The sequence below is a fragment of the Phalangium opilio genome, unplaced genomic scaffold (assembly GCF_054372755.1).
Source record: "Phalangium opilio isolate 3A_F unplaced genomic scaffold, DU_Popi_V2 ptg000003l_1, whole genome shotgun sequence".
Taxonomy (NCBI): Eukaryota; Metazoa; Arthropoda; class Arachnida; order Opiliones; family Phalangiidae; genus Phalangium; species Phalangium opilio.
In genome coordinates, this window is record NW_028324145.1 from 11,797,799 (window position 1) to 11,824,100 (window position 26,302).

The 26,302-nt window shown below is 35.5% G+C and overlaps 1 protein-coding gene across 10 annotated transcripts in view; it reads right to left on the reverse strand.

The window, feature by feature from the left end:
- Positions 1 to 26,302, reverse strand: part of Reph (Regulator of eph expression) — a 312,486-nt gene that overhangs the window by 108,049 nt on the left and 178,135 nt on the right. For 6 of the 10 annotated variants that reach the window (XM_089841098.1, XM_089841079.1, XM_089841088.1 and 3 more), the window contains one exon: positions 25,209 to 25,420. In XM_089841098.1, coding sequence (XP_089697224.1) covers positions 25,209 to 25,238 — 30 coding nt within the window. In that variant the 5' untranslated portion in view covers positions 25,239 to 25,420. Of the gene's footprint in view, positions 1 to 4,460; positions 5,179 to 5,290; positions 5,711 to 25,208; positions 25,421 to 26,302 lie in introns of those variants that run through there. The other 4 variants (XM_089841064.1, XM_089841058.1, XM_089841128.1 and 1 more) reach the window with 3 other exon arrangements.

Sequence of the window (26,302 nt, forward strand, 5' to 3'; positions counted from 1 at the left end):
TATGAACTAAGTTCACGTACGCATTACGATATAGCAGTATGTGGGTTAAATAACACATAACGAGCTTTAGAAGTACTTATATTTAAAGGCAGGCCGGGTCCGGTCCAGGCCGTAAAAGAAAACATAATCAACTCCTCCTTCATTAGATTTTTCTTAACTGTTATTCTTAATTGAAGCGAAAAATACGCTATCTCCAAACAGAAGCTCGTAACTTGAAATAAAAATAAAATCTTAAGGTTTTTACATACAGATTCATTGTGAGCGTTAATAACAATTTTTTTCAATCTTCAAATGATGTACTTCTGCTCGTACAGTAATTACGAAGTTATAAATGCAACGAAAAAGTTTTTATATTAAAGCTAATTTACCCTAGGGGCTTTTAAACCATATATATTATCATTACGATCATTAAAACCAAAAGTTATAGTTTAAATGATTGGCTATTGGATTTTTGACTATACAGGGCGTGAAACGCGGTCGCCTTTGCTATAAACCGAACACACAATTGATAAAGCTTTAGCAAAGGCGGGAAAATAACAACGTACACTCGTTAACCGTGAAGGTCTATTTAATAATCGTGTTTTCGACCTTAATCTATCCCGTACTTTCTCCGCGTAACATTGACTAAAATTATTATATATTTTTTATCCATCTATTCGGTTATAAGGTTAGGTTTTGCCGATTTGGGCAATAACCATTTTGCTCAAAAGGATATTCTACTTTTTTGCAAGCGGTAGACCGTGTTATTGATTGGTCAGTAAAAATCAGCTCTTGTCCAATAAAGTATACAGGGATATTCGGTCCATGTCCGAAATATTAAAATCATTGTAGGTCAAAATAGATATAGTCGTGTTTGGGATTGCTTTACACGCTTAGAAGGGAATGAACTTTCATTTATAGAGGGTTAAGAGTTATATCCATTCTTAGAGTGTTAAACGTGTATATATAGGAAGTCGTAAAATGAAGTTGATCAAAACTTATTTAAAACCAATTTAAAATTACGAATAAATATTTTTATCGTGAATACATTAAATACCTCGAGGAAAATAAAATTTTCGATTAGTAAAGCTTAAGCTTTCCCTTAAAAAAACAAATTGGAGCAGCATTTTCAAAATTTACCGAAAAGAATTAACATAAATTCATTATTAGATTGAAATGAACAGAAGAGAAGCCCTAATTTAAAATAATTCCTCGAGTCAATAAAGTAAAAACATGTTTTCAAAATTTTAACTTCGACTAACTGAAACGAAAACCTATTAAATATCAAATATTCTAATTAGGCCCCACATTAAATAATTCCCTAACTTTCACTTTAATTGCGTTTGAAATATTTTAAAATTTATAACGAGTGATTTATGAAAATTTTAATATTAGTTTAATTCACTAATATCCTTTTGTAATACCCTCCTTCCCTCGACGACATCCGATGCGAACTTCAATAATTAATAAAACCTTCGTAAGACAAATAAGATTCAAATTAAATCTTCTAATTGGTAGAGTTACGCTTGGTCAAATATTACTAAAGTATACTTTCTTTTATACGAATAATTTAATAACTAGAACAAAATAATTAATGAAAAGCTCTTGAAACTATTCAATTATTTATCTAATAATTAATTTAAGTGACCTAACGTTACGATTAATTAAACAAGTAGACCGAAATTTATACAATCGGCGGTATAATTATTGGTTCCCTTTGTTTAATATTTAAGGAATGACAATTTGCCAAAGGGATTAATTAGTCACGTGTTCAAATAGCAATAGAGGAAAAGGCTACAGCGGTGATACACCTTATTTAAAACTCAAATAGAGGAAGATTGGATACGGAATTTCTCAATTAAAATTTGTTTTAAGTAAGAATTGATGGTTTACAATTCGGTTAAGAGTGTTAATATTTTGCGTGATAGACAAATTAGTCATTCCGGAAGTCTGGAACATATTTTAATTCATAAAATTTTATATATATTTAACTTTTATATTTTAAAAATAAAAACAAATGTTTTCATGTTTAATTAAAAATATTTCTGACATGACGCGAGCTAGCGTGTGTTGGAAAGTAGACCCGCTGCACGTATTTCGTCTACAACACCGTAGAATTTTTGCAAAACAGCAATTATTAGGGCGTTATTTTCAAAATATACGGAATACGTAATTTTGTCTGCAAGTCTGGCGTACTGTACGCGTCATGTTCTTCGCAAATGCAACTAAAGGCGACGTAAAACATTAAATATACTAAATTTAAAAAAAAAGTGCTAAAATTTGAAAATAATGCAAATTTTTCATAGAGAGATTTTATAGATTCTTTGAAAATGCAAAAACCGCAACTTTATATCTAAGATAAACAGCAAAGGAGGGGGGGGGGAGAGAAAGAAAAACATGGAAAATAGTAATTCACAAATTGCCCTTTTCTTTTTTTTTTTTTAAATGCAATTTTTAAACAAAAGCTTTTACGGGTACGCGATATTACAAGCGCTTTTCCCATTTAAAATACACTCGTGGCATCTAGTTTAATATCCAATATACCTTAACGCTTGTAAAAGGTAAACCAACTGCCATTAGACTATAAAAGGAATGAAAGAAGCAAAGAAAAAAAAACAGCACTTTTCTACTTTCACCCATTTAAGGAGTCACGTAGCATTTTTAATGATAAAATTGCGTTCGGAATTTTAACATTAGTTTAAAAATATTAAAGGCCACGTAGCTCAAGGCGATAAAAATTGGCTAAAAGAAATAATAAGAGGGAGAGAGAAAAAAAACGGTATTTCAATTTTTTACCGTTTTTTTTTTCTTATAAAGAATTTTTCTTAATAAACGATAAAATACGATATACTCATAGAGGTAAATGTGGCGATTAGAAAAATACTGGTTTTTCTCCCTCAATATCTTTGCCTATTTTTTTATTTTTCCTTTCACAAAGGGATAGCGAAATGAAAAATTAACTAATTTTACTAATTAGAAATACAATTGAAGGAATATTTATAGAATTTGCCCTAAAATACCAAGTTTCTTTTATATGGCTGTAACCGGAGCAAAGGGCAGTTATCAAAAAGACAGATTTTGAGGATTTATGGGGACTTCAACGTATAAAGCCAACCATAGAAAAAAATATCACTTTAATTGCAATTTCTGAGTTGGCAATTTTAATTTTCGGGGCACTAAGATTATCGTGAATATAAATTAAACAAAATTATCATTAAAACCCCTTTTTCCCACAATATAATATAATATTTTCTACATTTCGTAATGCAACGTGATAAACCATAAACATCTTGTACAAATACTCTTAATTATCCCTCAAAATGCGCCAACTAATTAAAATTAAAAAACCTACTGATGGAAGAAATACGCTCCCTTTTAAGCTCCCCCAAGAAACAGAACTCGAGAAACTAAAAACGTAAAAATATTATTTAAAAAGAAAAAACTTCATGTTCTAGGCATAGGATTTATTTAAAAAGTCAAAAATGTTTTTAAAACCGGTTTAAAAACGCCCAAACCGAAGACCGGTCGGTATACGGTTAAGAAGACTTTCCTAATTTATTAGAGGTTATATCTTGGTGAGCGCGAGTTTGTGATATTTCCTTGGTTTTTTCGTTTTTATATTTTTTTAATATCATGAGGGGCAAAAGAAAAAAAATTGAGGTGAAATTCGATTTAGCAGCTCTTACGAAGATCAATAAACAATATAAAAATTTTTCCTCTCCTTTCCTAGCGCCTCTGGTTCCAAAGAAATGTGTTTTCTAACATCGCGAGGACCCAGGAATAAAAATTGGATATTTGATTACGAGAGACCGGACCAATGCCAATACAGATAGATAACAGACCCGAAAAAAGCTTCCCCTAGCTAAAGGAAACAGATATAAGAGCGTGTTTGACTGTTTCCGATGGATATTTTTGCCTTTTATTGAAGTTTCCTTGGGTTTAACTCGGTTAAAAACGTCTAAAAATGTTTCCTAGCAAATATTTCACATTTAACAGGGGTATAACATCGTTTTTTCGAATTTACTATCATAAAAAAACTTCAAAATTTTTGATCCGCGATGTAATTTCAATTAAGTTTGGTATATAAAACCTTCAAAACTGGTTTGGGAAAAAGATAAGTTTTTAAAAACAGCGATTAAAGTCATGTTCTACGTTATAATACACATGTAGTATAAATTTTGGAAAACGTGGCTGTTACGAAGATAATTTTACAGCTTTACATACTCGCAAAGTACGTTTAAAACTATAAAATATTCGACATAAACATGTTTTCCATATAAAATCAACTTCGTCAACACTTCATTAAATTCATTTAAATCCCTTTAACTTTACAGCTTTCGATTGTGTCAGCTGTCTAATTATCACGCGAAGATTTGCATATTTCACCCCAAAACATAAAACTTGACGTTTCGTAATTTAATATTAACATAATTGAACTTGATAATTGTTAAAGATAATTATTCGAAATTATAAAAACTGACCTTTTGATTTAGGGCGTTTTCGGTGTAGCACCACATAGCACCAGAAACGATATTTGATTGTTTTAATTTAAATAAAGCGTAAAACGAACAGTTTTCGCGATTTAAAACAGAAACGAGAAACAAAAACTTGGGTAAAAACTCGATTTTTTCGACGGTATTCGGTAACTGGTAAGCCACTGCTTCGTACAAAAGCGCTAAGGCCTAACGAAAGCCGGGCGATACGACGGAATTTTTCGACTACTTCGGGACGAAATCGGACCGAAAATGGCTCAAAATCTTTAAAATCCTCTTTCGGAAATCATAATTTACCGTGACAGACGACTTAATCGCGTTATTTCGCCGCGAAAATTAACAAAAACGTAGAAAAATAGCGGAAACCGAGGGCCGACTTCCTTTCGCTAAAGGCACCGAGCTCTGACTGGCAGTGGCGGGAGATTTCTCTCTGCACGGAGCGCGAGAGGGAGATTCTCGGCCCCCGATTGGCTACCGGCGAAAGTAGACTAAACGCCGCCAGTGCCAGCGTACAAATTAAAAGAAAATCGCTTTAAACCTAGCGTTTTTCAGCCTTTGCTTCGGAATTCTCGGGGAATTCGAAAGTGAAATTATCACGGCGGCTTAAGAAAATACGGCAAATTCTTGGCAATTCCTCAAAAAATTATAAATTTTCCGGAGAGCGAGTCGGTTCGAGCGCGGCCATGATAGTAGTGACAGCGTTAGGGTTAGCTTCGCTCGATAAACTTAAACCACGGAGTAGAGATAACGGGAGTAGAAATATGCCCCACCGTTGAAAAAACACCAATAATAAAATTGAACAAAAATGAAGAAATTACCTTTTTCTCAACTTCGTTTTCGTTTAGCGATTGAGTCCGTAATTTATTGGTTAAATACCTAAGCATTGTCCAGGAGGCGAGCGGTAATGCGGATATTTCTGACCAACAAACGGCCTTTCTCTCAACTAGTTAAAAGTAATTATATATCTTTAAACTTTGACCCGGAATTTCGTATCGAACTCCGAAGGAATGGAAGCGGATGTAGGAATAGGAATTTCCGTTAAGGATTATCAAGCCAAGTACATCCTCAAAGGTTTAATTAATATTGCGCAAAAACAACCAACTCCTAAAAGACTTATAGACTTTTTGCCAGAGTGCGGAACAAAGATCTAGTTCTGACCACTCATCTCTGAATCTCTCCTAACACTACCGTTACGTTACTGCTTGTGTTCAGCCCAAATTACAACACTGTTTCGACTCTGGAGCGCGAGCGAGCAATCTGTATGGAGGGTTAGGGGTACGAGATATTCATTCCCCCGTTGGACTAGCTCACATCACAAAGTTGTAGGGGAGTCAGCTGTCAGATTGGAGCGATTACCGCGGTATACTTTTGCGTATAAACATCTTAAAAACATGGCGTTTTATCGAAAAATACATATCGTTCAATGCTAATTATTATAACGCAAAATTTAATATCAAAATCTGGCGTTTAAACCTTAAAATTTACGGGATATCCCTTATTACGACTATACGAAAAATCCTTCAAGTTTCATAAATGGACTAGTCCGCGGTTCGATTGGTTAAAACGCAACACGTGACGTTGTAGCTAGTGGCGCCAGTTTGTGGCGGGATTTTCTACTTCGGCTTATAGCTTGGACGCCTATACTTGAAGCGAAGAGAAATTACACTCCCGGGTTCGGAAAGGACATAAGACGGATTTTTTTGACAGAATCGAACCCAAGTTTTTGTTCCTGGGAGTTTATCAATAACACACTTCCCCGGGAGGATTTTTTTGATCAGAAAAACCTCTAAAACAAACCCCGCTGTCCGCCAAAGTATCTTGTTCCGACAAAAAACTACAAGACAGCGAAACGCCAGGATGAAAAAAAAAAAATCTATTTCCGAAATGCCATCCTTGCTCCCCGCGGCAAATTAGAGCTTGGCTTTCTTCGCGGTAAACCAAAATCCAACAACGAACCAATCATGTTAAAGAAAACAAAAAAATAAAGAAAAACAAATAGTTCAACTCGAGGGTACAGATACTTTGGATCTTCTAATACTACACTGTCCTTTAACAGTTCATCATAGAATTCAAGAGTATCTATCCCCTCGATAAACGATCAATAGCATCATTTGATTTTGTTTCAGGCTTAAGAATAAAAACTAAAAACAAAGTCAAAAGTTAAAGAGATAGCTTCTAGTTTAGAAGCCAATAAAGGTAGATACAGGGAGCATATACCTTAGTATTCGAAATTTAACTTGAAGTCACTGTCCTATACCTTTCAAATACCCAATAAAAATACCTATCTCTCTTTTAATTCTAATACAATCTATATAAAAAGTTGATGATATTTCGCCATCTCTACACCATTTGCACAACTATTTATTCAGCGACACACACAGAGAGAAAATGTCTCCGTATAGATAGACACCGTGCGAGTGGCATTTTCCCAACGAAATTCATACAAGATTTAGTATACAAAAAAGGCTAAGAGTTTCCCGTACAAAATTGAGTAAGAAACCGCGACGCACCTAAACCGCAAAGCCATCAAAATCTCATTTCAAAAAGTAACAATAAAATTGGAGCTGAATTATTTGGCGTGTGTTTGTACAGTATTTTATAAAGTAGGGAAAAAAAGTCAAGTATAAAAAAAGGTTTTACTTTTGATAGTATATCAAATGTGTTCAACTAATGATGATAATAATGCTAATACGGTACCTGTATAAAAAAAAAATAAGTAAATAAAACGCCCAAATAGTTGAAACTGCTTGAGAAGTTCAACTATATAAATGACGTGCTATGCGTTGTCGTTCTTTGTTAGCACCAAAAAAAATGTACTTTAACGTAATACACAGGAAACTATATATATATTGTGCAAAGGGTGTTGAAATAAGCTAGCTTAAGGGAAACAGCTGAGCTAACTACATTAGAGGGGATCATAGATAGTTGGAAAACGCAATTAAAATTACATTAAACGCCTTTATACGAAAGTTTCGCTTCGTTGCTTCATTTGTCGTGTTATGTATATATTTTCTTTTTTATATTTTAAATTGATTTTAAATGGTTTCGAGTGTACATATTTATTTACCAACAACCGAGTGTGTAAATAAAAGGTAAATACGCTTTATTATTCCAGGGTCACCTATGATAATGACTTAAAAAGACGATAACTCGAAAGAATACTTAAATTCAAAACGACATTTGAAATAAATATTTTGACAGATAAGATAAATATAGTGTGACCTACGTTAAAAAAAACCTTAATTTATGCTTCTTAACAGCTCATCGACATTTCCTGGTTGATTCTCACGATGACAAAATGTAGAAAAGAAAATTTACGCTAATTTGATCCCAATTTTAATTTTTTTTTTCTTTTCCTTTATATACGATCAAAAACCAGTTTAGTAATTTTTGGTTTATTTTTTTTTTGGCGGTTGGGGTCGTGTTATTGGTCGAGATAATGCCTAATGCTTTTTCATATTTATCTCTATAGTTCGTCTCGCTTAAATTACGTTAACTTATAAATAATTTCAAGGTCAAGGAGGGGAGGGGAAGGGGGTCTTCACGTCGTAATCTTATTATATGTTTTTATCATCGCATTGTATTGTAATTCAAACGATAATAATGATTGATCATCTTTCGACTGAACTAATAGTTAAGATTTCTTAGCTCTTATGTTAATTAAATATTTGGGGGTTTGGGGGATAACGATTACGATCTTGTATATTTTTAATTAAGGTTTAGAATTACCAATGATGTCATCTTTGTTTTAATCAAAAGAAATATTATACTATAAACTCTGTTTTTTATAGATGAATTTTTCTGTAATTTTTCTTAGGAAGAAATCTAATCATCAATTTAAGTTAACCTTGAGATAATTGATCCAGTGTCTCAACTTAGCTAAGAAAGGGTTAGGGTTCAAGAGGTCATGATCACATCACCTAATCTCGAACTTAATCAACTTGTTTAAGTATAATAAAAAGTTAAAACTTTTTAAGGAACTCAATCTTTTTACCACGACGATTTTGGGATCGCCTCCAAAATAAGAATCAGGGTGTATTAAAAGGCACGTTTTTCTTGAAGCCCCCCCCCCCTACAGAAAGAGGGTAAGGTATAAGAGGTTTATTAAGTTTTAGCGTCACGTATAAACACGGTTTCCGACTTCTCAGTATCAGAAGATAATGAAAAATGAAAAAAAAAAAAATTAAAAACATCAAATCTCTTCTTACGGTTTTCACCTTTCTTATATATCAAGTTCGTTAAAAGATAAAAAAAAAAAAAAATTGGCCTAAGGGGCCAAGCATTATACCGAATTATAGCTTGCCATTACAAAACCTATTATTATATTAAGACGATTTGAAAAATCCCTGAAGCTTTTTCTTAATAATCTAACGTATTCTTTTCTTTTCTATATTCTCTCTCTCTCACTCACTCGACTTTATTTTTACCTAATTTCCGCGAGTGGTCCGATCCTCGTGTACCCAAATTAGGCCCGAGGTGCTAGCTATTACGATGTAAAATCCATTATAAGTAATCAAAAATTCAATTTTATCTTAGAACAAAAGTAAGTCTAAAGAAAAAAATGGTAATTTGTACTTAGGGTATCAATGAATATAAATTTATGTAAATGATTTTTTTAAGAAACAATTAAAAAAAAAACTGTTCAGCACGTGCTCAAGTAATTTGGCGGGTATATTTATTTAAAAAAAAAATATACCCTATTGTAAGTTTTTAACTTGATCACGTGTTTAAAAATAAATAATTCTAATTAGAGTTTCCTTGTTTACGCTCAGATTTTGATGAAATTTGTCTACTTTTGAAGCTCTTGAGGACACTATTCCCTCAGTTGTCCTCACACACGCGTCAATTTCACCCTGGACAGTCTTAATTAGTAGGCATATTATTAAACAGCTTGCACGCCATAAACTATTTCATTTTTTCTTCGTTAGTTTGAATTTTAATTTTTAGAAGAAAAGTGAGTGTACAATGTACTGGAAAAATTCTTTATATATAAATTAGATCCTTAGAATTCAGGTTCTATAACGAAAGTAAAGGTCTTCCCTACGACTACATTTTAAGTAATAAATTGGAATATTTCTAGCCGAGATAATCAACTAACACGGACTTAATGGCTAAAATAACCTTGGGGAAAAAATATATTTCAAGCCAAATTATTAAATTACTAAAAAAAAATTGTCGTTAAGCGAAACTAATTTAATCGTGTTAATAAAAATCTTCCAAAGTTATTGAAGCGACAATTCCGAAGAATTTCTATATTTTTAAAGCCAAAAACGTCAATTTATAACAGAAATGATTACTCAAAATTAATACGTTGCGTAGTTAATTTGCGATATAAAAATATTTTGAATATAATTAAATCAACCATATGGAATACGGAATAAACTCGCTTAATAAATTTCTAGTTTCGAATAATTTCTTGACAACCCATAAATTAGTAAAAGAGAAAAATCATTTAGTTTGGCGCCACTATGATGTGTTTTGAAAGAGTAAAATATATTAATTCATATTTATTCGCGCCACTCGCGTGTGTAAATTTAAGTTGAATTCAAAGTACACCTGACAGCTAAAATAAACCAATTAAAGTCCACGTGCAACTCTCAATATTGTAAGAATTTTAGCCTTAGATCCTATCAAGAGCTCAACATTAATTACAAATTTAAAAAATACGACGAGAAATATTTTAAAATAAATTTCATTTAATGACCCTTCTTCAGGTAGAAGAGAGGTCAATATTTGAAATAAAAAAAAAAAATACGTAATACCACCACGCGAGGGTTGAAATTACGTAGGCGTTGTCACATTTGAAATCGAATAAAAAGGTCATAACAGGAGGAAACGACTATAACCCTAACCCAAACCAACGGCAATACTTATCTAATTTTATTAAGAGAGATAATCTCTCATACCCCGTTCCATCCCACGGGATTAACTTTTATATCTCTGACCGATAAGAAATAATACACTCTTCTCTTCTGTCGTATCACACAGTGCACATTGGTGCCTGTGTTTTTCGATTTCCCCAATTATTTTCTACCATCTGCTTCATGCACATACTGAATCCACTCGTGTACTTTTATAACTTGATAGGGTAAAATTATTACTATTTTTCTAGGAATAAAAGAGGCCCACCCAATTTAATCTTAATTAACGAAAAATAAAAAAAGAGGAACGAACATACATGCATGCAGCCACAGCCTAAACTATAGCACTTCCGTGAAGAGAAACGTTCGATTACGCGTTAGATGGGACAATGGTGCGGTAATAAAGGCGGGAATATGGTGCCTAAAAATTTATGGGAGAGGTTTAGTAATTTATACAATGTTTTCATTTGAACCTATATCGAATAAAGCAAATTAAACTAAATTAGATAGAGTTAAATGCAATGGCATTTGACTGTAACAAAGATAACCCAGGGTTCTTCCTTTTCAACTTGGGGAACAGTTCAAAAAACTCTGTTAATTATACTTTTAAATAAATCTAATGGCTCATCCGTCTTATTGCTCTATTTTAAATTCACTGTTCTGTGGAATATCAACTTCAAGTACTCAACCATTCCGCATATAATTTACATTTCGGAGGAAAATGTCCTTTCCCTCTATTTCCCAGAATATTTAGGTATATCTTCCTGCAATTTAATTTCCCATATTTTTCTTTTAAAACAAGGTAAGTTCAGTCCCAAAATTCCAATAATTACGCAAATTTAATTTAACATATAAACGAGGTGGGGGTGGGTGGTAGGATGAGGTCGAATCAATAAATTTTGGGAAACATTTTCAATTTCAAAATATCACAACCATATATACAACTACATACACTTTTACAATCGAACCATTTTATACGATATAAGCGAGTAAAACTTTATATAACGAAAAAAATTACATATTGTGCATGGAATCGGGGCCAGGCTAAACTATTTCGGCAAACCTTCGATCCATTTATTATTCGATCAAAATGGCCGCGTATCGGACTTTGCAGCGGAGTTCAAGGCATTCCAGGGTACCTTTATCTCCTTAAACAATGCCCAAGTTATATTGTTTCGTTCAGACCAACCAACGTTGTTATGGTAGACTATTGTCCTCCTTAACGGAATATTATTATTATTACGGTTTTGGAGGTTCCTTCTCTCTCGGACCCTAATCTATTAATCGAACAATTCATCTTGTACTTAAGAGAGTACGTCACGCTGGACGAGGGGATTTTAAAATATTATTTCAAAGGGACACGCGTTCTATAATATGAGAAATAGCGCGTGGACATTAATCAATGAAGGAAGAGGGGGTCCAAGCTAGGGGTCTTCGCATTCCAAACTCTAGAATACATGCACGGGGGCCCTGAGAGTTATACGAGAACCAAGCCGGGGATCGAGAGTCAGTTTCCCCGTTCCACCACCAACACCCCAACTTAAAGTTCCAAGTTAGCGTGTTTCGGGAGAGCCGTCCGTTCTAAATGCATCGATCAGATGCGTAGACGCTTTACAAGTTTACAACGGTGGACAGCATCAATAGTGATGGAATGACACACAACGCCGCTGCCGCTGCTGCTCTATATCTAATTTTTCCAATAAATATTCCTCAAAACTCTAACGTCAACTCGGAAGATGATGCGCTCTTAAACAGGAACTAAGCTCAAGGTCAGTTAAGTCATACGGTTAAATTATGGACGGCGTAATGATTCGTTACGATAATAAATGAAAGTAGTTCTAATCTGCACACTTTAAGAGACTACATTTTACTTCGTCTTATGGGCCAGTTACCAAACTTTGGCCTTTTTTTATAAGAGGGGTGGGTCAACTGTTAGTTACGAACGGACCTCAACCTTGACGGGTAGACATTCAAATTGACCTCCCGCTGACTTAAACACATATTTACGCCTTAAAAATAGACCTATTTTGATTGAGTGCCTGCATTCCTGATTCATCTTCATTCTTGACACTTTTAACTCAAAGATTTCAGAAATTCTTAAATGAATGCGCCATGAGGAGGTGTTCGGTAAGGTGTTCTTACAAAATTATTTTAACTTCTGCAGGCGCAATTTAAGCAACTCTCGCGCTAGGAAATTTACTATTCAAAATTGGGGCTCTCAGCATCAGACTAGGGGCACTCTCTCCCGATGTCGACCTTACGAGAAGGAAGGTCAATTCGTTAATTGGCGCGAAAAAGCGCATCTGCCCGTCCTTGTCAACATTGACAAATCTATTCGGGTTCAAGAGTTTCCTTCTGATGAAGAACAGGGCAATGATTTTTCACTGGGCTCTATCCTATAATGAAAACGACCTTCCCAAGTTAGGACAGAGCAGAAAAATGGACTTAAATTATTAACGTTTCATAGCGTTACTAAACAAACATTTCAGATAGTTATCCCTAGTAATTTATTAAGGCCTACTATTAACGGATATCTTCTGTTGTTCACGTTTAACGACATCCATCATATGAGACAGAGCGTTTCTTTTCCCATCTACGCAGCCATAGCAGAATTAATAAACATTATAGCACTTGGGAGCTAGCAAATGATTAAATTAATGAAAAAGATTCAAATACATTTCAACAGAAGTAGTATAATAAGAAGTTATGAAGTTTGAGCACTATGATTCATTTCTTTAGGTTATGAGCTTCTGACTCGAATACGTATATATATAAGCTTAGGTTAATATAGGGAATGGGGACTGTAAGATAGGACACTAGCGGGTTAAGCTCGTAAAAGAAATCTGCTCGTAAAATGTGTGCAAAAAACGCGGTTACGGTGCAGTTTTCCCTGACTAACCCGGCACTTTTCCCTACTTCATCCCGGGGTTTGCACTCTAGAGTATACTCGTAAACTCGACCAACTTAAGACTGCACTAGTACTTAAACCCTGTTATTGCCGAAAAATCCCCTATTTCAGTATGCCCATTCCACGCCTTTCATAACGGTACCGTCTTGAATTGAAACAATGTTTATAGATCACGTATTGGGAAGTTTTTCGTCGGAGATAGGGATGAATGCCGGTCGATCCCAGTTGGAACATTCACCGTACGCAACCTTTGCTGCAATTACAAGGATAACGTAGCATTTACGGACGTCATAGATTAGGATGAACTTTGTTGATCACTCCATTTAACTTGTCACTAGAGACTATGACGGAGAATGCCAAAGGAACATTCGGGCTTTAATGGCAAGCTGTACGGGGGATTTGTTATACATGATGTATGTGATGAGGATGAAGGAGTTTGCTAGCTAGAATAGCTTAGTACGTACGCTTTTAGTGACGCTGCTATGAAGCGGGAACAAACAGCGAACACTCACATCAAAAGAGATTGGCGTCAAGCAGACCAGACTAGCTGGAGAGGTGGTTTTTCGAAACCAACCATACCCTGACGCCATCATGCAAAAAATTGTAAAAAACTTACCGAGGAAGTTTAAAAAAAAATACCTAGGCCCTAAAACTCATAAAATGAAGAAGTAAAATTTACGTGATCATGGGGCCCCGTATACTTAAAGGAAATTGCAATTCCCACTTCACTTTACAAGCTTCACCCAAGCTCATTACGTGCCTTTCAAAATCTGACCGTCGAATAGGGTGGACCAAAGTTCACTAGGCTAAATCTTGCACCCCTGAATATTTTTTATTTTCTTTCTCAATATTGTATAATAGTTGAACTAGGGATTTTTTATCATAAAGATGTTACAGGCGCGCGCGAGTTTCATTTTCTCGTTCAATGAACCCCTATTGTATCCAAATGCGACATGCACCGCGGTTTTTTTATTAAATCCTTAAGAACTTCTTTAAGAAGATAAGATGATGGCATTTTTTTTCCGAGGAAGTATCTCTAGGGTTCGGCGTTTATAATTTCAAAATAAATTAATATTTAAAAATGGTCGAAATAGTCTAATCGTACAAATAATTCAGAGGACATATTAAGAGAAGTTCATTAAACAAAGTACATTATTCAATGCCTGCAAGCCGATTTAAAACATCTCATCACTTTAATTAACTCTTCAAACTTTTGGTCGTGTTAATTAAAGTTAATTGGCATATACAATTAAACTTCAAAGATACAAAACACAGAAACGTATCGCTAAAATTTCCGTAAATCTCTACGGTATGTCTATTTACCTCATTCGCAAAACACGCTTAAAACTTAACTTTGATTTATTCTAAAATAAGTTATTTAATTAATTTAAGCCTACGTGCAGTTAATTATTTCACGTTTTAATCAAAGTCTGCGACATTTGAAACTAACTTTAATAAATAAATAAACGGAATATATTCCATTTAAAATGCAAACTATTTTCTCGTAAAACAGAACAACACTCTCAATTTCGAGAGCGCGATAAAAAAAGAACAACTACAAAGCGAAACAGCCTTGAAGTGAAGTTTCCTAGCTTATCCACCAAAAACAGAAAATAAAATAAAAAGAGAAATGAAAACTAAACGTGAAACGGACATTTGCTTAAGTTAAAACCCCCATCGACGCGACTCTACAAACCTAACGAATTTGCAAGTGGCGTATCCAACCTCTCGAGCTTGTTTGCATACATTTAAAGTTTAAACAGAAACAGGGCCAAGCTGAAGTTTCTCGTATTTTAGAAGGATGAAGAGAAGAAAAAAACGGTATGAACCACTTCGAATGAATTCAGGCGGCTAAGCCTTAAGACGCTTTAAATTTGAAATTAACATCGTGGCCAAGAAAGGTTAGGTTAGTTCACGCGCATCTTCTGGCGTGAAGTGGTTCGTATCTTCCCCTCAACTAAGCCGTAGGACATGGTTTTCCTCATTGCATTCACCATTTATACTGTTTAAGAGGGTTTAGTTTTTTTTGTGTGTGTGTTCTCTTATTTTGCGGCGTCGTGTACTTCGATAACTTTTCAAGTAGTGACTCAATTCCAAAGGTTGCGTAAGAAGACGCAATGACTAATCCGACAGAAATTAAGCGCGGTATGGAAAGCTCGGTTGTACGTAAACGCAACTCGCTCGTCTATATTGAGGAGTGAGCAATAGTCATTTGTGCCGCTTCGCCAGCAGTCAAAAGTTACTGCTTTATTTTTAGTAATCCTTTTTGACAAAACACTTCTCTTATTTGAAGAGATTACGACATACTTCGATGTAGACCAAATTGCCAAAATTAAACCGAGTAACGAAACCATAGAACCACGTGACCATATAAGACTAAAGCAACGATTGTTGTTGTTATTATAAAGCTGTCGAAGTAAAAAAAGCTGTTCTAAATTATTTATCTTAAAATGCTCATTTTGATTATCAAAATAGCACCTAAACCTAAAAACGCTTTTCACAAAGGCCCATGCATGCATGCATAGTCTGAAACGGGGTCGGTTTTCATTTGACAAATTAACGCTATAAGCACCAAAAATATTTGGACTCATCATGTCGAGCTGCACCCCTGTCAGATACCCCAACCTAAACAGAGTGTATACTATACACTAAATTCCGTCATTCATTCCAGAGGTGGTGGTCCTATAAAGCTATCGCATACCATCATGGAGAGTGTCCCATTTCCTTCTAAAGACGGACGGATACTAGATCTGGAGAATGTAGTTCCTTTTTTATTAATTTGCAGATTGAAAAGCGAGTGAGCGGTTGGGGAATGCGCTCTGTGGTTCAGCGTTTATTAGTCACCAATGTCTCCCGCGAAGGTTCCGAGTTAGTTCTAGGATAGGATAGTTTTTTTTAAAGTGCGGAGAGATTTGAGAGCGCATTTTTCCCAAGACTATCCTCTGTCCCTGCATGGACTTTGGGTTGTTGTCGAGCCTCCCTAGTTCGCGATTTACTTAGTTGAATCGAAACTCCTACGCGGTCGAGGATTTTTAAGGATGACGATTTTTTTGGAAGAAGAAGAAGAAATGTCACAGCGTATAAAAGAAAAGAGCGAGGAGAAGACGTTCCGGGAAAAAGGGAGATGCCGCGAAAGCGACTTGGCCCGGACGGTGGTTCAGCTGGTTTCGGATAACAATAAGGGTGAGGGCGCAAAATAACGGCCCTTACGCCGCCGCTGATAGGCATCGAACAGAGCCAGTCCTCCCGCCCCCCTCCCTCTCCAACCTAAGCATCCATAAAACCTTCAACGAGGATATGCATATATATGTAATCCTGTTTACATTAACCATCCTTTGTGTTCAAGAGGATGTTTTTTTCATCTTTTCATCTTTCAGGGCTCATTAATTGGAATTTGGAATTTACTTCTTCCAGGAGTTGATAAACGGCCGTGAACTTTGTACTTACTTTCAAGAAAGGATTGAAAACCTTATCAAGAAACTATAACAACGATGAAACAACTCAGTCAGATCAAAATTTTCATTAATTTCATCCCTAATCGTCAGATAGAATCGTACACGCATCTCTAGTATATTTTGATGATTTTGAAAATGCAATCTGAAGGTACTGAAGAAGCAAGAGCGAACGCAACCCCTTTATTCTTAAAGCAGGCCCCATTTTTTAGCCAAAAAACCGGGTTTTTTAATGGTGCGGGATATAACGAAAAGATCTAGCTCGCACAATGGATACATCAGCTAGCCCGGGCAGTTACTTCTACACCCACTATATACCGTGTTGTAAAAAAGCAAAAATGCAAGCGAGGGGTCGAATCGTACCAGTATACAGCCCAGGCTCGCCTAGAAATTCAGATAATAATAATATAAAAACTAACGATACAATGCGACATTTTCCAGAAAACTTGCTCGTTTGACAAGCTTTTTTGTTAGTAGATAAAAAAAAAATTAAAACTTTAAAAATTGGGGTTAAATCGTATATATTTTAAAACTGGCCCTGTGCAAAAATTTGCATATGTATATATTTTAAACATGTATCTAAAATTGACGCAAAAGCTCTTCACCTCAAACGAATAAAGAATTTTTAGTATTTCAAGCCTCCAGGTTTTTAAAATTTAAAAATAGTATAAAAATAAAGAGTTTACTACGTTATAATAAAAACATAATTGTATCCCATTGACTAATCGAAGTCTGCGAAAGAAAACACGTTTTGCCCTCCCTTAAAACATATATCGAGTACGCAATTAACATTTTTAAGCATTTCGTCATTTTTTTTTCGGCACGCGCATGCAGAGGTAGAAACAAAAACCCATATCATAAAGTGTACAGTTCTTACTTTGTACAGATCATAAAGACGTACAAACATGACGGTACCAAAGATGGTAATTGCATTCCTTATCCAAGTATTTACTTCAAATTTAGAACTTTTAATAGAACATTACGATATGGGCGCAGTTGTCCTACCATCTTTGAAAATTCTTCGCAGCAGCACCAAGAGCAAATGTTTCTCAAAGTCTAAAGTCATGTTTCCTTTTTTTTCAATCCAGACGTAAAAACAATTCTAAAAGAGAGGAAGATCTTAGCAGGGGTTTTAAGCTTCAGAATTCGATAGACCAACAGAAACCCAGACCGGGAACCAACTAACCCAACCCCAGGCGGAAAAAAAGGGTGGGGGGTAGAATGAGAATTTGGAAATTAAAACACGACGAAAAACTACACATCTAAAGCTCGCTCTATGCTGGAACAACCAGCCTGCACTCTACGGCGCACTGCGGGGTGAAAACTGGGGGGGGACTTCTCCAACGTAATCGCGCTCAAAATGCCTTGGAAAAAGGTAAATGTCTGATGGAGTGCAAGTTTAAATAACCAAAACATTAACTAACCCGAAGTTATCACATTCCCCACTTGAACCATGATATCTACCGTCCCTATCGTGTAATGTCAAAAGATCAAACTCTCATTCAGGTAGCTTTTAAAAGATGATTCGCAACGAGCTCGAATTCCAGTATAAACCGTTGAAGTAAAGGAATATTTATATTTCACTGTTAATCCACTTCGCATTTTTTGGTAGACAGAACTAGGAGTAACATTGATAGTTTAGAAAACTAGGGTTGAAATGGGGGGTGCGTATAGCTTACGAAAAATCATGAATCAGACGCCCCTGGGCAGACGCTTTTTGCCCGGGTCGACGATGCTTGGCGAATTTTAAAGCGGGAAAAATAAAAATGTTTTCCCAGTTTAGGATGAGACGAGATGGAAATGATTTTCTTACGAGAAAGAAATCGGAAGAAAAAAAATCCCATTTCGTGAATGCGGTAAAAGTAGGGAGTCTTATATTGTCAAAGGCATCGTCAAAATATGAGGCAAATCATCGAGAGCTCGCAGCTACTTCGAGTATAACTTCCACCAGTTAAAATTAGAAATTATGTAAAATATTAACCGAAAGACACATAACATTATGTCTTGAAAAGCGAAGATGAAAGGCGGGGGAACAGAGTAGCGCCGAGTCTGGATTGAAATGGCGCATTAATTTTTACGCCTGTCGTGGCGCGTCTTGTTCTCTCCGGTAATTAACGCCGCGTCCCTCGTCATTATCTGACTGTGGCAAAAGGCAAAAGTGGCGGCGAGGTGATTCGTTCAAAAGCTAATGAAACAAATTACAAGTTTGAAAAGGATTTTCCAACTTCTCGTTCTGGCAACGTTTTAATCCTCATCAGTAAACTTTTGAAAGGGGAAATGAGAAAGAGGAATTAAAGATTTTAAAAACTCCCCGAGGGGTACGAAGCGACGAACAATGGACAATATTTTAATAATTGGAAAACGCCACCGCGAGAGAGGAATAATAAAGCCGAGCGCCGAATGAATTCAGCTCCGCGCACAGAAAACACTAAGACTTCTTTGTTTATATTATAATTTAACACAAAGCCGCGTTTTGGTCGTACCCGAGCTTCGGGAAGAAACCATAATTTGAAAATGTTAAATTACGATACCAGAAGGTATGCCCTAAGCGAGCTAGACCATTGACACTGAAGTACACTGTGTGTTTGTGTAGACAAACCCAGAACAACAACAAATTTAAGATAAATAAGGATGAAGGGTAGTCGTTAACTGCTTGAAAGAGTTCTATTTAATTAAGGAAACCTTTTTGATGTTCCTGTCTGCGCGTATGCATTTTCATCGTAGTTCGCGCAGATCTCCTTTTCCAGTTGAGTATATAGAATGCGCAAACGCTTTCTGTATTATCTTAACCCGGTACACGAGACTCTTAGCGTCGTCTGCATAAATTGTGTGCTGAGCTAGAGGCGCGTTACAAACTTTTGTTAACTTTATCCTTTCACTATTATTTCTAGACCACTGAACGGAATATAAAATTAACAAAAATATTTACAGTTCCACAATGCCATAAGGTCCAACGCAAAATAAATTCTCCGGTAAATTCGAATTGTTTACTGGAGAAATAAATCCCAAAATAAAATTCCCTTCGTATATTTATATTAAAATTGATTAAATCGCGGGTCACGTATACCCAACTCAAAATAATAAAAAAAACAAAAAACATAAACAAGAGTCAAAATATTCCCTGAAAACTTTTAGGGCCTTGGCACGTATAGAGAGGACTAGTTCTAGGTCATGATCGCCAAATCACGACCTCTTAAAAGCCCAGCTAAGACTGCAGAACTTAACTTATATAGCTCGAAGCGTTTGTACCTTGCAACAAAAAGGCGCTAGCGCTCTGAGCTTTAATAGATGAGCTTATCCCTCTTCAGATAAATTATCGCCCTCAAAGGAATAATTATACGTAGCATGCTGTACCATCCTTAATGGCCAAGTCTAGTACAGCAGCGTGTATTATATAAATTCACGAGAAAAGTTCCTTAATTGTTCAACACACAACGTATAAACAGAGACACCCATAATACGAAGATGTTTCTCTGTTTACCATTTCAGTCGTCCAATTTGGAAGGTCATAACTTTGGTTCTATAAGACATGCGGGGATGTCCTTCGAGTATGTTATAGCCCCATTAACACCCTTTCCAAGGATACTAAAAACTTGGGGTTACACAAATCAGAGCCCGAGTAATTAAGCTAAATGTTCTTTGAAGACCTCTTTATAGGATTAACAAATTTACGTTAAGTTACGAGCTTCTAACATAATGTTGGCGCAAAACTCTAGTATATACCAAAACTGCTAGTATGAAATTATAATACATGTAATTAGCCATGTTTTTTTTTAAATATTTTTTCTAAGACGATTCTTTTAATATAAAAACTTGGTCTGGTTTTTCATTGTGTGTTTGTACTGTAATGTAATGTAAAAACTTAATATTCGAATCAGATAAGAGTCGGTTTTTTAAATTTTGAAAGGGTATATCTTTTAAAAATATAATAATCTCATGTTTAATATAATATAAATGTAAAAAAATATATATGTGTAGTATATTCTTACACAGTTCATAATGGGCGAAATATTGAGACTCGAGGAGAGAAAAGTTCTTATCATCCTTCCGGTATCTATGTATGTATCGTCTAGACCGGGTTAATGAATATATAGAAACGAGTACGAGGATTAATTTAACCCTTTACAAGCTTAAGGTTTTGATGGTTCGTGTTTTTGGGAAAATAATTAGAACCCTTTCAAATTCCGACTTGTTTTTTAAATCAAGGGAGAATTGTTTCTAAAGGGCAAACATAACAAGGTAAGATTGGAGTGTTCTAATAATGTCCCCTTAAATTTAAGTAATTAACTAAAAGACAATGGTAATTAAATTAAGCTCACCTATTCGTACAACAATAGAATCCCCCCGCGTTGAAAATTATATCACTGTTTAAAAAATTAAATAATTCTAGGGGGACTTTTATACCGCCTTAACCAACTTGATAATATTACTTCCCCCTCCCCCCATTAGTGTAGCATTTCAGCCATTTCAACTTTATCCTCTTAATGAATATCAACAAGAAACCCTTTAATTAAAGTATAAAAAAAATATACGATGAAAAATAAAAGATACGTTATTTAGTCTTTTTAGTCTACAATTTCCATATACGAAAATAAAAAAAAAAATTCCCATATTTAAATATCGTCGCGGCACCATCCATCGATTAAGTAACGTCACAGAATGACGGCTAACGAATTTTATATTAGCAGGAAGGGCGTAGAGATTTTTTGATTGTCGCCATAAACCTTTACGTAAAGCATTTGGATATATAGAAATGTATCGGTTTCATTTTTTTGCAAAGTTTTTTCATTATTTAATTTTATTTCTAAAATACGAAACAGTTTTGATACGCAAGAGAAAGTCATTCCCGTATAAAAAACACCGGCGAATATATTATATACCTTAATGATACTGTCCGATCAAGCGTGCATGCCCACTTTAGTAAAAAAAGGACGGCAACGAACAAACGATACAAATTTAAATTTGACGAAGAGACATCGATTCATTATCATTATATTGTTTTTTGGCTAACGACAATCCAATGTTATGTTATTTTGATTAAAAGATTAAATAAAACATTTTTAACATTTTTTTCCATCGAATGTTCTTTGTTTGGGGCGGGGTAAATCTTAAGTATTCAAAGGGCTGTCGCAACTAGACTGTCGTGTTTCAGTACGACAAAAATTAATAAACGTTAAAAGAAAAAGAATTTATGGAAGGCACAAACTATTCCTGAATGAGGCCCATCGTGGATATTACATTTGACATTATTCAGTTCTTAAAAGCATTTGAAATTCGATCGGTGAAACCACTTGGGTAGGGAGGGTATTATAACTCCTTGAACTATTTTATATTCGGAGCACGCGGCGGATCATTCGATCCGGATTGAATCTCTTCCGTCAAAAAATAACCAAGACGCGATATTTTTAAACCAAAGCGTCAAACGCGTCATTGATTTTATCCTCTCCTCTTTCCTCGATGGATATAATACGACAACGGCAATGATACTCTATAATTCAACAGGGGGCTCCCCAGTAATTGTTTTTCTTTCTTAGATATATAATACACCCTTAATAGAAATAAGACAATATAAATCAATGTGAAAACATATCGAGTATATTGAATTTCAATGACATTAACTTTTATCAACTCGTATATGGCGTATGTTTTTTCTCAAGCGAGAAATTAAACGAGAAGGATAAAAATTACACCCCATATTAAATCATTATTATTTAGTTTGTTATATCGCAAGATACAAAGCGCAACATTCAAGGGACCCTGGGAGTTATTTCTTCAGTCGTATCTGGCCAAAGCGTACATACAACTTATAGTCAGCATGTTTTAATCATTAAATTTATATAAATTTAATTCAAGATGTATTTCAATCAAAAATTCGGGTAAGAACGCATCTACCAGCGTGGAGGTACCTTTGCAATAAAATTCTTGCATTAAAATGACATAAAAATGATTCGACGAAGGTCAAATAAAGACTTTGGAAGGTCTTTTAGAAATTTGCACTCTGGCGTATATGCACTGACAATGAAAGCGATTTGAGGTGCTACTAGAGAATGAATGTCGTCGTCTACATGCCGCGGGACGTTTCTCTTTTATCTCTCGCAGATTGCGGGGCCCTTAATGAGCATCGGATTGACTGATGATGAGATTCAATGATGCGTATGGAATTTTTCACCTCTTTTATTACCGTCATTGTCTAATTACCATCGGAAACATCAACCCCTACCCGCGACCTCTACCATAGTAGACACTTTTTAGGGCCCAATCTCGAAAAAAGAGATTCTTAATGCTAGTTGCGATATGGACGTGTGTTACCGGTGTCAGATGACCTTATTTCGTTATCAATACTAATCAACGAAGCTAGGTAACAACACCCAGTGTATAAGAAGGCCAAAGATAATACCGGAAATAGATAGTACACTTTTGGAATGAATAAAATTGCATGGCATATCTGGCTTTGGATTCGATTTCCACGTGTTAAGACTTGGCGAATATTTAGGCCCCAATTAAAATAGTTGGAAAATGCACCAAAGTCAAGAAAAATCGACGTAAAATTGGTCATAACAACGATTTCAAGCGCGTATTCCCTCGATCTACAAAAACCCAACACGTGAAAAATCTACGTGAGCCTTGCAAGGAAACTTTGGGCAAGTCTTTGTAGGAGAGGCGCAATACGAGCGACGTTAAAACATAAAAAGACCATGGTACTTGGTTAAAATTATTCTCTACTAATTACTTAGGTAGCTAGCTAGCCGGGGGTCAACTTTCTAGATTTATAATAGCGAAGGAAAATAGCCCCGCGTTTTCTCTCCCTCTCTCTTGACCACCTACTGTTAAAAGCAATTTAGCTAGAAAAGGAGGAGGGGGTAGCGCCCAGTATATACGCGATTACGTACATGGGCGTGAATCGCGTACGACTGGACTCGAATGCCAATCAATTGTAACATTCTAAACTAGCAAATTACGGGTGCATGCATAGATAGAAGGCGCGTGAAAAGGACGCGGACGCGTACGTAGCCCGCTGTCAATAACAAGTGGCGCGACCAAGAGTTTATTCAATTTATTTTCACGGTTAACTGTTGCGAATTTCGTTGCTCCCTTAACGTTAACGTTTCAGAGTAAAGCTAGATTCCCACTCGACCGAAAAAACCCGGCGAAAATCACACAGCCAACGGTAGAAATTTTAACTTACGCCGGCGTCCGGCGGTAGACCGTTCACACTACGACTGAATTTTCAGTTTGGTGGTAGATATTTTTGGGTCACGTGACAGATTTGAGTTGTTTCCACAACATCTATTTCACACTCTGAATTGGTATCTTTGTCCCCTAGTCGCTTAGATCGTAAAATAAGGGATATTTTCTAACCTCCTCAGTAAAGTCTTAATTCCTTATTAACATCTTATCTCTTTTTACTTTCGTAAGTTTAATTTTTCTATCTTGATGGTATGTTTCCAATAAGCCTTGGTCAACCACAAAGAAAATGGCGGCTATCAATCGATCTCGCGTGTGCGTGCGCTCTTTAAATTTATGACGTTGTCAGTGGGATAATTTCATTGGCTGAGACACCGGCGTAACGCCGAACACGACCGAAAAAATAGAACACAACTTACGCCCGACAGAACGGTAATTCCGTCGGGCTCGGCGTAAAGATTTTTCGGTCGAACCCCTTTCTGCCGGGTTTCCGTCGTGTTTTCCGTCGAGTGGGAATCTAGCTTAAGAGTGAGAGAGGAGGGCGGCAGAAAAATAATTAATAACCTCCTCGAGTTTGCCGAGGCTTAAGAAATAGGCCATTTCAATTTGAGATCCCAGTGCAATTACACCAGATACTTTTTAAACTAAAAGGAAACTACCCTTCATGGGATGGGATGGGATGGGATGGAAGTGAAGATCAAACTGACTCGCTTCTCTAGATCGAAATGGTCCATCAGAACCAAGAAGCAGCGAAAATTCGCTCAATTACTCGAAAGAGAACTCCTCTGTAGCTAGAACGAATCCAGAGACGAAAAGTCTCGGAGCTTGATCCATTTTGATGGGGATAAATTATTTGTGAGTGCCATTAAAAAAGGCGATAGAAACTTTCTCTTTTTTTTTGAGAGGGCGAGAGAGAGAGAGAAAAGTGGCAGCCTAATATAGCTAGTATAGGCCAATTTACCGCCTACTAAACTTTGAAATTGGGCTCTATTGTTTCATTGTCAGAGAGGATTTTCTTTTTTTCTCGTGGGTGTCAAGCTTAGAAATAGAATCATCATTACACGGTGATAATATAGCGGCGGTGCATGGCCACAATGGGTCAACAATTGGTTAGGATGAGAACAAGTCGTTCAGTTCAATTAATGAATAATTTGATTTGGGATAAATTTCAATTCAAAATGGAAGGTGATATTTTAAATTTCCCGTTGCAATATCAAACCAAGGATAAAAGCGACTTTAACAAACCACCCCAATTACCAATCACAGAATCAATTAACCATAATTACGCAAGATATAAGCCTATAATAACAAAACAAATCTTAACACTTACCAAATCCAACGCGATGCCGCTGTTAATCATAGTGAAAAACTGTACAGTTCCACTTGAAGGTAGACGAGTTTTATCCAATAAAGGCGTTGCCACAACTGGGCTGGTTGATGATTAATTCGTTTAACTTCGCAGCCGTTAATATACAACGCAAACTGTTCGCGTGACACTGATAATGAAATTCGTTGATTCGCAAAATATTATTTCCTGTATTTCTGCAAATAAAAAAAATTAAACAAATCATTAATAATCGAGAAGATAACATTTAAAAACGCCCCCAATATTAAATTTTAACAAATATCATTATTTAAATAAAAATAACCTACATTTTGAATATTTATTTGTCAACACACAGATTTTAACGAGACGAGTTTTAATCATTATTTATTTAATGGCGAGGGAGGGAAGTTTCTATTTTTTATTTTTTGGTTAAACATCTACTCAAATATATATATACGCTTCATTTAAATAAGGGCTTTCCGCGGTCAGTATGAATTATGATATACTCGGGCTGATTATACCTTGTGTACTCAGCCGATAAAAAAAATAAAATGATATAACAAGGACGTAATAAGAAGCTAGATCTGCAGCTAAAAAAGGTTCTCTCGGAAATTATAGAATGCCAATTTTAAGGGGGATTCAGTAGAACACAAAAGGAACTCGAAAAAAATATCATTAATCTAAGTCGGACATTTCAAAGACTACCGGAGATTAGAAAAAAAAATAAATAATAGTGTTGCACTATCACTATAGATTACTCAGCTGTCTCGGACTTTGAAATAATAGCTAATAATCAAATATTTTGAGCCTTACCCAGGGCTCTAATCGACCAACAAACCAATCCCCTATAGTTAATTTACCCAAAAATCTACCCATAAGACTTTGAAATATATAAATTATTAGACCTTGACTATTGAAGCTCAATAATAACATTTTACTTCAACTAATACTCATCGGATTATAAGTTTTGCAAACTATTACTATAGTACATTAGAAAAATTCTCAATTTAGAAAACATTCTACGCATGGTTGAGATTGGTATATTCCTCAGTATATTATTATATTGTGGCTTACAGTTCGAACTAAAAGAAGGTCAA